Source organism: Narcine bancroftii, chromosome 6, assembly GCF_036971445.1.
Source record: "Narcine bancroftii isolate sNarBan1 chromosome 6, sNarBan1.hap1, whole genome shotgun sequence".
In the NCBI taxonomy this organism is placed as follows: Eukaryota; Metazoa; Chordata; class Chondrichthyes; order Torpediniformes; family Narcinidae; genus Narcine; species Narcine bancroftii.
In genome coordinates, this window is record NC_091474.1 from 53,753,966 (window position 1) to 53,769,343 (window position 15,378).

The window sequence follows — 15,378 nt, forward strand, 5'->3', positions numbered from 1 at the left end:
AAAACTAGCCCTCTTCTGGCATTATCTTCCGCCCCCCAAGTCAGAGTTCCCATCTTGCAACTTTCCTTACCACCTTTCTGCCTTTTCAGAGCTCTCCACATAAACTATAGTGGTTTTTCTTTTAATAGTGAAAACAAGTCGGCTCAATGCTTTTAGTATAAATAAAAAGATACGTCTTTCAGTTAGTCCCATTTTGAAATGGTCTTTTCAACCCTTCTAGCTGGTGACTTTAATTTTTTCATAACTTTCTTAAAAATTCTTCCACCATTTCTTTATTCTTGAAAATTTGTTGATTGCCTTCTGAAACATCCACCCTCAGTCTTGTTGGATATGTCATTAAATATTTAGAGTTTTTAGATCACAGTTGTCTCTATATCTCATCAAATTCTTTGCTTTGTTTGACTTTGTTTGAAGTCCTGGAAATATATTACTTTTGCATTGTCCACCAGCAATGGGCCGTTATTATTTTTTGAATATTCATATGCTGCTTCCAAAATCGCATCTCTCTTCCGGTAATTTAAAAGTCTTACCAAGACTGGTTGTGGTCACTGTTCACCGGTTCTTCTGGGTCTGAGGGTCTGGTGTGCCCTTTCAAATTGTAGCTTTGGATTTAGCTTATTTTGTCCCAGCATTTGTGGGATCCATGTTTCAAAGAAACTCACCATGTCTTTTCCCTCCATTCCTTATTTCAGTCCAATGATTCTTACATTGTTACGTCTGTTGAAATTTTCCATATGATTGATCTTGTTCATCAGTTCTTTCTTTTCTGTGTCCCATGTTTTTGCTTTTTCTTCCAGTGCTTTTAGCCTGTCTTTTGTTTTGTCCAGCTCAGCCTCTGAATGAGTCATTCATACGTTCCGTTAAGTCTGCAGTGACTTTGATTTCCGTTAGCTTTTCCAATATGTCTCTCATCGCTGATTCCACACTCGTGAAATGAATGCATAAAATTTCCATCTTGTTCAGGATGTTAATTATATCTTGGGCTGACCCCCAGCTCTGCTGGGTTCAGCTAGTCCCAAAACCCCTCCTGAGTTGCTCCTTATCGGGCTTCTACTCGATGTTCTTGGATGAGCTGTTATTTCTTCAGTGTTTGCTTTTGATTGCCTTGGCCATTTGGTACTAGTTTTATCCATTTTTGATCCTAAAATTCTGGTTTTGAGCTTTATGACTGTATTTTTAATACTTTTTTTGGAGAGCTCTTTTAAAGCATGTGTGCTTAGCTCCTTAGCATAGCCAAATTCCCTTCATTCAGATTCTTGATGACCTTCTGTAGAACTGTGCTGTTTTCTGTTTCATCTGCGATCTGCTTGGATTTTATGTCAAATACGGGAAGAGATTCAGTGATTAGGTTCAAATGGAGATTCACATCTGTCTCTGTGGAATTCTCATTGTGTGCTTCATTCTGGGTCATTGCCCTGGATAATGCATCAGCGTACACAGTAAATTTTCCTGGTCTGTACACCAATTTAAAGCCATAATGTTTACCTTTTTTGGATTCTCAGTGACATTTCACTGAGATTTTTCTTGATTATCGCTATTAATGGCTTGTGGTCTGTCTCTGCCATGAATGTGGTCGACCATACACATAAGTGGAATTTCTCAAGTTCATAGACCAGACCCAGACACACTTTCGTCCTTCATGTGCATGCAACTAGCCTCCAATCTTCTCCCACAGCCTGAAGTAGCATGGCACCTATTCCATCTTTTGAAGTGTCCATAGATATTTTCATCCTTCTGGATGCATCAAAGAATGTCAACAGTACTGGTTCTGTAGTTAAAATGGTCTTCAGTCATCCCCATTTTTCGTCCTGGTTGTCAGTCCACTTAAATTCACATTTGTCCTATAACAACTCCCTCAGGTACATTTTTTGGGAGACAGGTTTGGTATGAATTTACCAATGAAATTGATCATTCCCAGCACTCTCAATATGCCTCTTTTGTCAGTGTGTCTGGGCATCTCTAAAATTGCTTTCACTTTGCTCTTATCTGGCTCCACACCTGCCTTTGACAGTTTATCTCCCAGAAAGATGAACTAAACATCAAACAGACATGTTTCTCTGTTAAGCTTTAATCCATACTTCTGGATGCAGTGTAGCACTTTGATGAACCTCTTATTGTGTTGCTCTTGTGTGGATCCCCAAGGATCATGTCATCCATGTACCCCATTTATGCCTTCTATGATGTGCTCCATTGTCCTGTGGAACACTTCTGGAGCCAAAGAAATTCCAAAAGGCATCCTCAGACTGGAGTATTGGCCAAACAGTGTATTAAATGTACAGTATTTAGTGCTATGATCATGCAGTTTTATTTGCCAGAAGCCCTGCATCCAATTTGGTTAAATTCTTTGCACCAGCCATCTCACTTGTAATTTCATCCTTTGTTGTTATCTGATGATGTTCCCTCTTTATATTGAGATTCAAGTCTTTTGGATCCATGCACATGCGTAGGTCACTGTTCCTCTTTTTGACACACATCATTTAATTCACCCATTCTGTGGGCTCCTCCATTTTCTTTATGACCCCCAGTGACATCATTCACTCGAGTTCCTGCTCAAGCTTTTCTTTTAGTGGTGCTAGAACCTGCTTTGGGGTGTGAACTACTGGCTGTGTGTTCTCCTTTAACTGTATCCTATAGGTGCATGGTAGAACTCCAAACCCCTTGAAGATGTCTGGAAATTGATCCAGTATTTCCTCTACATTGTTTCGTGCATTGGCACTGTTCATGCGGCCCACCCTCTTGGCTAGGCTTAGGTTTTCACATGCTTTATCACCAAGCAGTGATTCATGTCCATCTGGGACTACTGTGAGCCTGAGGTGGTGGTCTTTATCTTTAACTTCCACCTAGAGTCTACATGTATCTTTCATGCTGCTTGACTTTGTTCACACTTGGCTGTTCAGTGTCTGTTGGTTTAGAATCTTTCTGCACTTCCATGCCCATGAAAAGTGTATCACTGAGGACAGTTTCTTTTATAATGTGTACAGTATGCTCACTTTTACTTCTGTTTTGTTTCCCTTTGGGAAAAAAAACATTACTTTGCTTAGTGATTCTGCCCTTTACACTTATTACATAAGTGAAGCATTGTTTTGGTGCTTGTTGAGTGCCACATCGTTTGCAATTGAATGTCTCTCCTTTTTGTTGTTTCCTAGTTCTCTGTTTGTGTGTGTGGACACACACTGTGACTACGGCTATGCCTTTGTTTTCACTGGCTTTTGCACTCTCACCAAACATTTTTGCATGCTGCTGAGCTAATTCTCTGGCATGGCATATCTTCACAGCTCCAGCTATGGTCGGATCTCCCTTTCACAGCAACGTCTCTCTCACTTTCTTATCAATAATTCTGAACACCAGTTTGATTATGGATCATTGAATCTTACAACAGTCCAAAATTGTATGTTCTTGCTTTTAATTTCAAGTTTGTTAAAAAAGTATCAAAACACTCTCCCTGCAGCTGCATGCGCAAGTAAAACACATATCTCTCAAATATTTCATTTTTCTTTGGTGAACAGTGTTCCTCAAACATCTCAATAACCTTGTCAAACTTGCCCTGGTCACCTGCCTCAGCAAAAACAAATGTATTGAAAACCTTAGTACTTGAGATCCTGTCATGGTAAGTAGCAGTGCAATCTTCCATGTATCAGCTTTGCTCTAGAGTCCAATGATTTGCAGGTACAGCATGAATCTTTGTTTAAACAATCTCCACTCGTGGTTGATGTTTCCAGTCCAATTTATAGCATCAGGAATCTTCAAACTTTCCATTTCTTGCTGCTATATCAACTGATTCTCACTCCTGGTACCATGTGATATTTCTTTTATTGTAATAAAAGAAATGGGTTCTTATAACCATATAACTATACAATTACAGTACAGAAACAGGCCAACCTGGCCCTTCTAGTCCATGCTGAACACTTTCTCCCACCTAACCCCACTCAACCCCTAACGCTCCATTCCTTTCCCATCCATATACATATCCAACTTCTCCTTAAATCCTAATATTGAGCCTACATCCTCCGCTTCATCTGGAAGCTCGTTCCACACACCCATCATTGTCTGAGTAAAGCATGTTTCCTCTAAACTTTTGCCCCCTAACTCTCTGATCTTGTCTTCTTGTTTGTAATCTTCCCCTTTCTTAAGGAAAAAGCCTCTCCATGTCAACTCTATCTAAACCCCTAATAATTTTAAATACCTCAATGAAATTCCCTCTTAACTTTCTACGCTCCAATGAATAAAGACCTAACTTACTTAACCTTTCCCTATAACTTAGACCCTGAAACCCCAGCAACATTCTAGTAAATTTTCTCTGCACTCTTTCCAAATTGTTGATATCTTTTCTCTACTTTGGTGATCAAAACTGTACACAATAGTCCAAATTTTACCTCATCTTGTACAATTTTAAAACAACATCCCAGCTCCTATACTCAAGGCTCTGATTTATAAAGGCCAACATACCATAAGCTTTCTTCACCACCCTATCCACCTTCAGGAAACTATGTATCATTATTCCTAGACCCCTCTGTTCTGTTCTTTTTAAAGAACTATACTTTATTAGTTTAAGAACTCACTCAAGACCATGTAGAGGCATCCATCTGAATTCAACTTGAGCTGCACATACTAGTCTCCTACTCCGTCTAGTGGTCAGGAGCATCACTAGCATTCTAACATTACACTTAAGTACTCCTGAATTCAATCCTTGAACAAATGAAGCCCAGCATCCCATAGTTCCTCTTAACTGTCCTAGCAACTTGTATGGCATCTTTGTAAGTGTATAAATTTGGACCCCAAGATCCCTCTGTTCTTGCACATTGGTATCCTACCATTAGCCATTCATTTTTGACCTTTCAAAGTGTATCACCTCACACTTATCCAGATTGAACTCCATCTGCCACTTTTCCACCCAACTCTGCATCCTGACTCTATCCTGTTGTAACGTACGGCGACAACCAACTCTATCTACAACTCTCCAACATCTGTATCATTCACAAACTTACTGACCCATCTAGTTAGATATTCGTCAAGGTAATTTATAAAAGTCACTAAGAGCAGGGGTCCCAGAACAGATCCCTTTTGCACTCCACTAGTCACTGACCTCCGGGCTGAATACTTTCCATCCACTACGACTCTCTGCTTTATACAGGCAAGCCAATCGTTAATCTATCCATCCAATATTCCATGGATCCCATGCTTCATGACATTCTGTATGAGTCTCTCATAGGGGAACGTCAAACGCTTTACTAAAATCCATGTAGATCATATCTATCCTCCTACCCTCATCAAGTTCTTTTGTTACCTCCTCAAAAAACTTAATTAGGCTCATGAGACATGATCTTCCCTTCACAAGGCCTTGTTGATTGTTCCTGAGATGACTGTAGTTCTCTAAATGCTCACAAATCATGTCTTTAAGAATCCTCTCTAATAGTTTTCACACCACTGATGTAAGACTCACCGGTCTATAATTCCCAGGATTCTCCCTATTACCTCTTTTAAACCAGGGGGCCACATTTGCTATTCTCCAATCCTCTGGAACCTCCCCTGTGGCCAAGGAAAATGCAAAAATCATAGCCCTCCTTTCCCATAGCAACCTGGGGTATATCTCGTCTGGTCCGGGAACTTTATTAATCTTGATGTTTTTAAGAAGATCCAGCACTTCCTCTTCCTTCATCTCAACATGGACCAGCACATAAGCTTGTTCAAATCTGGCTTCACCTTGACCAAGAGCCTAGAGAAATGGGGGAGATATTGAACAGTTTCTTTTCTTCGGTATTCACTAAGGAGAAGGATATTGGGAGATGTGAGATAAAAAAAAGCAAATTGGGTAAATATGGGGAATATAGAGATTACAAAAGATGTAGTTTTAGGGCTTTTGAAGAATATACATTGGATAAGTCTCCGGGACGAGACGGGATCTTCCCCAGGACATTGAGAGAAGTGAAGGAGGAAATAGCAGAGGCTCTGGCGGTAATTTTCCAAATGTCATTAGATATGGGGATAGTGCCAGAGGATTGGCACATTGCGCATGTGGTTCCGTTATTTAAAAAGGGTTCAAGGAGGAAGCCTGGCAACTATCGGCCTGTAAGTTTGACGTCTGTGGTAGGTAAATTAATGGAGAAAATTCTTAGAGATAGTACTTATAAACATCTGGATAGACAGGGTCTGATCAGGAGCACTCAACATGGATTTGTGGGAGGAAGGTCATGTTTGACCAATCTGATTGAATTTTTTGAAGAGGTGACTAGGAATGTGGATGAGGGTAGCGCAGTGTTGTATATATGGACTTCAGTAAGGCCTTCGATAAGGTACCACATGGAAGGTTAGTTAGGAAGGTGCAGTCTTTAGGTATAAATTTTGAGATAGTCAAATGGATTGAACATTGGCTGAAAGGGAGAGGCCAGAGAGTGGTAGTGGATAATTGTCTGTCAGGTTGGAGGCCGGTGACCAGTGGTGTGCCTCAAGGATCTGTATTGGGCCCATTGTTGTTCGTTATATACATTAATGATCTAGATGATGGGGTGGTAAATTGGATTAGTAAATATGCAGACGATACTAAGATAGGTGGAATAGTGGATAATGAAGAAGGTTTTCAAGGATTGCAGAGGGATTTGGGCTGCTTAGAAAAGTGGGCTGAAAAATGGCAGATGGAATTTAATGCTGATAAGGGTGAGGTGCTTCATTTTGGTAAGAAGAATCAGAACAGGACATACGTGGTAAATGGGAGAGCATTGATGAATACAGAAGAGCAGAAAGATTTAGGAGTAATGGTACATCGTTCCCTGAAGGTAGAAACTCACGTGAATAGGGTGGTGAAGAAGGCTTTTAGTATGCTGGCCTTTATCAATCATTGCATTGAATATAGGAGTTGGGAGGTGATGTTGAGACTGTATAAGACGTTGGTGCGGCCTAATTTGGAGTTCTGTGTGCAGTTCTGGTCGCCTAATTATAGGAAGGATATAAACAGAGTGGAGAGAGTGCAGAGAAGGTTTACCAGAATGTTACCTGGGTTTAAGCATCTATAGTACAGGGAGAGATTGGACAGATTAGGTCTTTATTCTTTGGAGCGTAGAAGGTTGAGAGGGGATTTGATAGAAGTATTTAAGATTATGAAAGGGATAGACAGAGTGGATGTGGATAGACTATTTCCGTTAAAAGGAGGAAAGATTAAAACAAGAGGACATGAGTTAAGAATTAAGGGGCAGAGGTTTAGAGGAAACATGAGGGGGAACTTCTTTACTTAGAGAGTGGTAGACGTGTGGAATGAGCTTCCGGGAGAAATAGTGGCGGCGGAGTCAATTGTATTATTTAAGAAAAGGTTGGACAGATATATGGATGAGAAGAAGATGGAGGGTTATGGGCATTGTGCAGGGAGGTGGGACTAGAGAGGGGTGTTTGGTTCGGTGCGGACTAGAAGGGCCTAATGGCCTGTTTCCGTGCTGTAAATTGTTATGTTATGTTAAGGTCCTTTTCTCTGGTCAATACTGAAGGAAAGTTTTCTATTCAGGACTTCCAACCTCCTCCGGTTCCAAGCCATGTTGTCTCCTTTATCCTTAAGCGGACCCACCTTCACTCTCATCATCCTTCTGTTTTTCTCATATGCACAGATCGCCTTGTTGTCCATAGCTGCGCTAAAGCTCAGGGAGTTGTGGTCACTATCATCAAAATGCTCCACCACCGAGAGGTCTGTCACCTGACCAAGTTCACTACCCAGTACTAGATTCAATATGTCTTCTCATCAACTGGTCCACATACTGTGTCAGGAATCCTTCTTGGACATATTTAATAAATTCTGTCCATCTAGCCCTCTTGCAGACAGGAGGTGCCAGACAATATTTGGCAAGTTGAAATCACTCATAACAACCACCCTGTTATTTCTGCACCATTCCAAAATCTGCCTGATTATCTGCTCTTCGGTATCTAGAGGGGGCCTATAGATGACTCCCAGCACAGTGATCGCTCCCTTCCTATTTCTGGCTCCCACCCACAATGACTCAATAGACATTCTCTCCATAGCATCCTCCTGTTCTACAGCTGTGATACTATCCCTAAAGAGTAATGCTACTCTCCCTCTCCTCTTTACTTCCCATCCAACCCCTTTTAAAGCATCTAAGCCCCTGTACTGCATCAGCCATTCCTGTCCTTGGGTCAGTCTCAACTCTGTAATTCCATGTACTGATCCATGACTGGAAACATCCCACAGAAATACAACTCCATCTCACAACTTGCAAAGCACGACCTTAACCAAGCAAGCCCAGTCTGAGCAGATTAATGTCAGCCAGTGCTATCCCTGTGCCTCATCTTTCTTCCACCAATGCTGAGCCTCTCCTTCCAGCTGGGATGAAGCTGAACTGCAGGGCAATTGAGAAACCCTTCCAGCTATGTCCCAGAAAAGCATAGCCTATCTAAGGCCTTTATAATCTTATATACCTCTATTAAGTCACTCAATCCTCTCTTGCTCCAACGACAAAAGCCCCAGCTCACTCAACCTGGTCCTGTCAATGATGAGGAACTCAATGTAACAACGCTCACGAGAGCATCAAGGGTAGGCTCTCTAATGGTGGAGGCTGGCAGGTCCTGCCAGTGGGGGCTGAATCTGCAATGGAACTCGAATCTACATCCTCCTGATTTCAAGATGACTCTGCTGTCAGCTGAAAAGCTTGAGCTGATGCTCAGGTTGGTGGGATGGAGCATGTTTAGGCAAGACTAATCAGGATATTAGACCAACACAAAATGCAGGACATACATCTCTCCCTTAACCCCATCCAGGACCACCAACAGATGTCTCAGGTGAGGCAGGGCTTCACATGCACCTCTCCCAACCTGACCTACTGCATCTGTTGTACACAATGTAGCCTCCTCTGCATAGGTGAGACCAAAAGCAGATTGGGTGACCTGAGGTCCTGCAGCCAAACATTGAACTCCCCCAACCATTCCTACAGTGACGTGTCTGCCTGCAGCCTCATCCATTGTCAGGTTGAGGCTCAACATAAACTTGAGGAATGACCCATCCTGCACAGCCTAAAACCCAACAGCAGGGACATCAATCTTCAGGTAACCCCCATTCCCATCTGATTCCATTGTTTCCTTCCTGCTCCTGTACTTACTTCTTCTTCTCTAACATTTCCACCCCACGCCTTCCTCGTGGCCACTCCCTCTACCTGTTTCTTCACCTCCCACAACTTCTGTCCCATTACCTCTGGATCCCATCCCATAACTGATTTCCCCTTTATGTATGTAATACACCCACTTCCCTCTCACCTTGATGAAGGGGCCAGCTCCAAATGCTGACTAAGAATTTCTCCCCACAGTCGTTGCCTGACCTGTTGAATCCCTCCTGCAGTTCAAGGTTAGATCAGCATGTTATTGGTTTATGATTTGGTGGCAAACCATCTCCTGTTGTTATTACTGCAGCATGAGACATCTGGACAATGTGAATCAGACAGTGACTGCCCTGCAGGATCGTTCAGTCGCCATGGGCAAGGTAAGGTACAACTTCTTGTGAGCAATGAGCCCTGTTGCCTATGGCCAAGGGCCTTGGGTGCTGATGGGAGAGCAGGAAGTTCCACTCATCATTGGATACTCGGATCCATGACATACAGGGTTCAAGCATCTCTTTGCTTTCCTGACCCCATCTAATGTCCCCATAGCATGTACTCCCTGCCTCTCCACACCCCCTCCACCCCAGCAGCATCAGAGAAGGATTGAGGCCTACTTTTGTGTGATACTTTAGAGCCACTGCTTGCAGCCACAGTTTAAAAGAAGATGCCAAAGAAATTCTTTCCAAAGACTTCAGAATATCCTCTGCTGAAGGACGAAACCCCATGACACAGCTTATGGAGTTGCTACCTTTCAGCTCCATGCAGCTGGGTTCAATCTGGTCTTGAGACCTGTCCATATGGAGCCTCCATATTATCCTTGTGACTGCCGAGGTTTCCTCAGAGATTTCCAGTTTCGTCCCACATCCCAACATTAAAAGAACAATCGACGTTTTGGGTCAGAGCCCTTCAGCAAGACTTCAACGTCAACCATTCTTCTCTCACTGATGCTGCTTGGCCGGCTGAGATTCTCCAGCAGGGTGTTGGTTGCTCCAGATCCCAGTGACTGGAGTTTCCCTTGGGTGTCTATGGCACAGTTACAATAAAACATGAGGGCTACCCTTCTTTGCCCTCTGCCCTCTCCTCTGATAATCTTAAAGGAGGGCACAGTTGGCATAATGGTTAACGTAACACTGTTACAGCGCCAGCAACCAGGGTTTTGACGTGGCGCTGTTTGCAAGGAGTTTGTGCATTCTCCCCATGTCTGCATGGGTTTACTGCAGGCACTATTGTTTCTTCCCACCATTCAGAAAGAGTAGCGGGTGTGTAGGCCAGTTTGTTGTCATTGGGCAGCACAGGTTCGTGGGCCACAATGGCCTGTTACCGTGCTGAAGGTCTGCATTAAATTAAATTAAATCTCAGAATCTTTCTCTGAGAACCAGAAAACACAGCAGCATAGAAATTGATCTCACTAACCTGCATCCAGACCGTAGCCCTCCATACCCCTCCCATCCATTTACCAATTCAAATTTTTTCTTAACAGTCAAATTGGAGCCTACAATCACAGCTCATTTCATCCTCTTTCCACTCTCTACCTGAAGAAGTTACTTTCTTATATTCCCTTTCAACATTAGAGGACATGTCTCACCTAAATTTAGTGGGAAAAGCCGGTATGCATTTACACTCTCAATACTTCCTAGTAGAGCTCACAGTTTGGCGGGCAGCAACCTCCTTTGAAGAAGACCGCAGAGCCCACCTCACTGAAAAAAGGCAAAGGAGGAAAAACCCAACACCCAACCCCAACCAACCAATTTTCCCCTGCAACCGCTGCAACCGTGTCTGCCTGTCCCGCATCGGACTTGTCAGCCACAAACGAGCCTGCAGCTGACGTGGACATTTACCCCCTCCATAAATCTTCATCCGTGAAGCCAAGCCAAAGAGATATTTATGCTCCTCAAGTACCTCATTTGCTCCATGTTGCCTATGCCTGCTATACTCCTCTCTTCTTCTTCCGAACGAGATCCCCAATATCCCTCGAAAACCAAGGTTCCTTATGCCTGTTAACTTTGCCTTTAATCCTGACAAACTCTGTACTCTCAAAATTTCACCTTTAAAGGCCTCCCACCTACAGAGCACAATTTGCTAGAAAACAACCTGTCCCAACCCATGCCTGCTAGACGCTTTCTAATTTCCTCAAAGATGGTTTTTCTCCAATTTAGAATCTCAACCTGAGGCCCAGACCCATCCTTCTCCATAATTAACTTGAAGCTAATACCATTATGATCAATGGACCCAAAGTGTTCCCCTCTATAACAATTCTGTAACCTGTCCTGTCTCGTTCCCAATAGGAAATATAATCTTGCACTCTCCCTAGTTGAGACCTCTATATATTGATTAAGGAAACTTTCTTGATCACATTTGACAAACTCTAAACTATCCTCCCTTTTACTGTATGGACGTCCCAGTCAATGTGTGGAAAGTTAAAATAACCTACTATTACAACTTTGTTTCCTACAGATATCTCCTATCTCTCTGCCGTCTTTCTCTTCCAATTTTGCTGACGATTGGGTGGTCATTAATCCATTAATGTGGTCATACCTTCCCATTCCTCAGCTCCACCCATATAACCTGGTAGATGAGCCCTGTGGTCTGTCCTGTCTAACCACTGTTGTGATATTTTCCCTGGCTAGCAATGCTACCCCTCCCCCTTTCATTCCTTCCCCTCTTTCACATCTGAAACTATGGAACCTCAGAATGCTGAGCTGCCAGTCCTGTCCCTCCTGCAACCAAGTTTCACTATTGGTCACAATGTCACACTCTAAGCTCATCCACCTTTCCTAAATAGATGCAACTCAAAACACCCTTCAACCTGTGCTTCACTCTTTCCCCTTCCTCATCTCTCCCACATGGTCATGGGGAGAACATACAAACTCCTTACAGACAGTGATAGATTCAATCCTAGGTCACTGGCACTGTGGTAGTGTGGCGCTAACCAAAGCACTAAACACACCACCCCTATTTCCCCCACTGTCCTATTGAGTCAGCAGATTGTCCAGCAGATTGTTCAAGCAAGCAGGCCACCTGCTTGTTGAGGAAGGGTTTGCCAAGTCACAGAGCCACACAATGTGGAGAAAAGGTTCTCCAGCCCAACTTGTCCATGCTGCAAAATGTCCCATCCACACTAGTCCCACCTGCCTGCCTTTGGCCCATATCCCTCTGAACCCATCCACCTCCCTGCCCCCCACCTAACCATATATCAATATAATTCTGTCTTAAGCATACCTGCTTCAAATACCTCCTCTGGCAGCCCATTCCATACCTACCACCCTCTGTAATTAAAAGCTATCCCATATTAAATCTCTCTCCCCCTCCCCCCCTCACCTTAAATCTGTTATCTGGTGACCATTTCTCCTACTCTCGGCAAAAAATCCTCTCATGATTCCGTACACCTCCAAAAGATCACCCCTCATCCTCCTGCGCCCTAAGGAATAAAGCCCCAGCCTCCTTCACCTTTCCCTGCAGCTTAGGCCCCCGAGACCTGGCAACATCCTCTGCAGCCTGATCACACGTGTCCTGCAGTGTTGGACTCTGGGCTTGTTTTGCATGATAGAAGGATTCCATGAGGGCTAAAGGCAGTCAGGTGGGACTAGAGTGCATGGGACAATTTGACAGCATGGACAAGTGGGCCGGAGCATTTATTCCTCGCTGGGTGACTCTGACCTGGCATAATTTTGGCACCATGGGTCTTTTGTGTTGGTTGCCCTGAAGTTGAGTCAGATCCCTGGGTTCAGCATGGGGAAAGTTGGTTCCTGGCGTCTGGCATGTCCATGACCAACATCAGGACATGTATCTTGACCTGGTAGAGGGGAGCCATCACAGGTGTCTTTCCCCTTCTGGTGCAGAGAAGCTCATCACTTTGAAAGGTTGAACTTGAAGGTGAAGCAGGTGGCTAATGGCAGGACCCTTAAGAGAGTGGAGGAAAAGAGAGATCCTGGGATCCCTCAAGGTTGCCATGCAAATTGATGGCTTGGTTAAAAAGTGTATGATGTTCTGTCCTTTGTTAGTCAGGGGATTGAGGTAACACTGAAGGTCTATAAAACTCTGGTTAGACCACACGGATGATTGTGCTCAGTTCTAGTTACATAATTACAGAAAAGATGTGGGTGCTTTGGGTAGGCTGCAGAGGAGATTTACCTGGATTGGAGAACATGTCTCATGGACCTAGGGCTTTTCTCTTTTGAGTGATGAAGGATGAGAGGCAACTTAATGAGTAGATAAAATTGTGAGGGAAGATGTCAGAGAGTGGTGGGTGGCTGGAATGCATCATCAAGGGTGCTGGTGGAGGACTCTTCAAAAGACTCTTAGATAGGCACAAGGATGTAAGATAATTAGAGGGCTATGCGCTGTGAGGAAGGAAAGGATTAGATTGTTATGGAGCAAATTTCCATAGGTTGGCACAACAACCTGGGCCAAAGTTTCTGCGCTGCATTGAATTATTCTATGGGTGTCGCGAGATTTCCAGAAACCAGGAGACTGGAGGGACCTCTCCCTTGGAGATTATAGAGATCCCCACACACTCCAAGAAAATCCCAGAGCTCTAACTACATAGTGGCCGACAAATGGAGGGAGATACCAAAATATTTTGAGACAGAAGGACATTAGATGAGATGTAGAAGCACAATACTTGACCGCTTAGATATTTTGTTCTGTGAATCTCATATTTCTCACAATATGTTCTTCAGCCCATCGAATTTATGCTGGTTCTCAGAGCAATTTTGATCAATCCCAATCCCCCATTTACTTCCCAGAAACCTATTCTCTTGCACATTTCTGTCAAACCACCCCCCCCCCCCCCCCACCCTGAGATTTTGTCACTCACTTTCAGAGCAGGGGTAGCTGACTGTGGGCAACCTGCACATCTTTGGGATGTGGAAGGAGCCAGAGGAGACCCGTGTCATCACAGAAGACTGTACACTGCACGCAATCAGGGTCATATGGAGCTGTGAGGTAGCAGATCCACCGACACTTGATCTCACCAAAACTCCTTTCATTGTGTCCCCACTAGCTGACTTCAGCACCTTTTAAAAAGCACTTCACTGGGGGCCTCAATCCCAAGGCCATGTACTGGAGCCAGCACATCAAGGCATCTGTGTGTGCATAACTGTGAATAACTCTAAAACTCTAAAAACTGAGGAGATCTGGCATATCATTGGATACTCAATCAATCTTGTACAGGTTCACTGTAGAAAGTAGACTGATTGGTTGTGTCACAGCCTGGCTTGGGAATTCTGGTGCCCAGGAAAGCACAGGACTCCAGAAGGTAGCAAACACAGCCAGGTTCATCACACACATTGAAGACATCTATGTCAGGCAGTGCCTCAAGAGGGTAGCCAACATCATAAAGCATCTGCTGCACCATCAATCACTCAGGTGACTGTGGTGCAGAAACCAGTTGGCTTTAATTTACTTGAGAACATGCCATATCCCTGCACTGAGTTGCAGGGGCTGTGGAACAGTCACCTTTATACAGGAGCCTATGGGGAGGGGCCACAGGAACAACCAGCCAATAGGTGTGCCTGACCAGCTATTGATACATTACAGTAGTTTACTGCAGCATCCCCATTACCTTGGTCACAACCTCTTCCCACTGTCACCTTCAGGAAAAACATACAGAAGACTGAAAATCAGCATCTCCTGATTCAAGAACAGTTTTTATCAAACAGCTGTCAGGCTCTTGAACATCCCCATACCACCCTGGACTTAACCATTAACTACCTCGGGACCATCAGAGATCTGTCTGCTTTATTGTAATGTCACTTTTATTTTGTTCCACTAACTGTAGCTGAACAGTTATTCATCATACTTCTGCCATTTATTATCTCATAATCTCTCTTGGAAGATTGTGGTAATTTAATGTAGTTATTGCATCTGACTTGCCTGTGTAACTGGAGGAAGTAAGGATTTAAGAGCATCTAAAGAGTAAACTTAACATAGAATGTAAAAATAAGTGTACAGACCCTTTGGCCCACAATATTATGCTTACCGGTATCAACCTACTCAACTAATTAAACCTTTCCAATCTCACACCCATACAAATGTGGACCCAGGGAGATTGGGGAGTGGAGACACAGCGTTCGTCCGTGGGCTCCTCTCAGCCAGTCTGGCTGCAACGGCTCCATATAGGCTGTAAACGGCCTGTTAAAGGAGCCGCTGGTGGTTTATTTTACATTCCTGTGACCCTAGAATTTGGGCCCAAGATGGCAGCTCTTGTGTTTGGCAGTGGCCATCAGGGGTTGCAGACTCCAGCAAATCAGAGGACTGGTGCAGGGAACCAGAAAATGGGGAAAATACCACCCCC

At 43.8% G+C, this 15,378-nt stretch overlaps 1 protein-coding gene across 8 annotated transcripts in view; it reads left to right on the forward strand.

The window, feature by feature from the left end:
* p2rx1 (purinergic receptor P2X, ligand-gated ion channel, 1) overlaps positions 1-15,378 on the forward strand; it is a 138,156-nt gene that overhangs the window by 103,502 nt on the left and 19,276 nt on the right. For all 8 annotated transcript variants that reach the window (XM_069885007.1, XM_069885006.1, XM_069885008.1 and 5 more), the window contains one exon: positions 9,397-9,466. In XM_069885007.1, the coding sequence (XP_069741108.1) occupies positions 9,397-9,466 (70 nt within the window). The remainder of the gene's footprint in view (positions 1-9,396; positions 9,467-15,378) is intronic.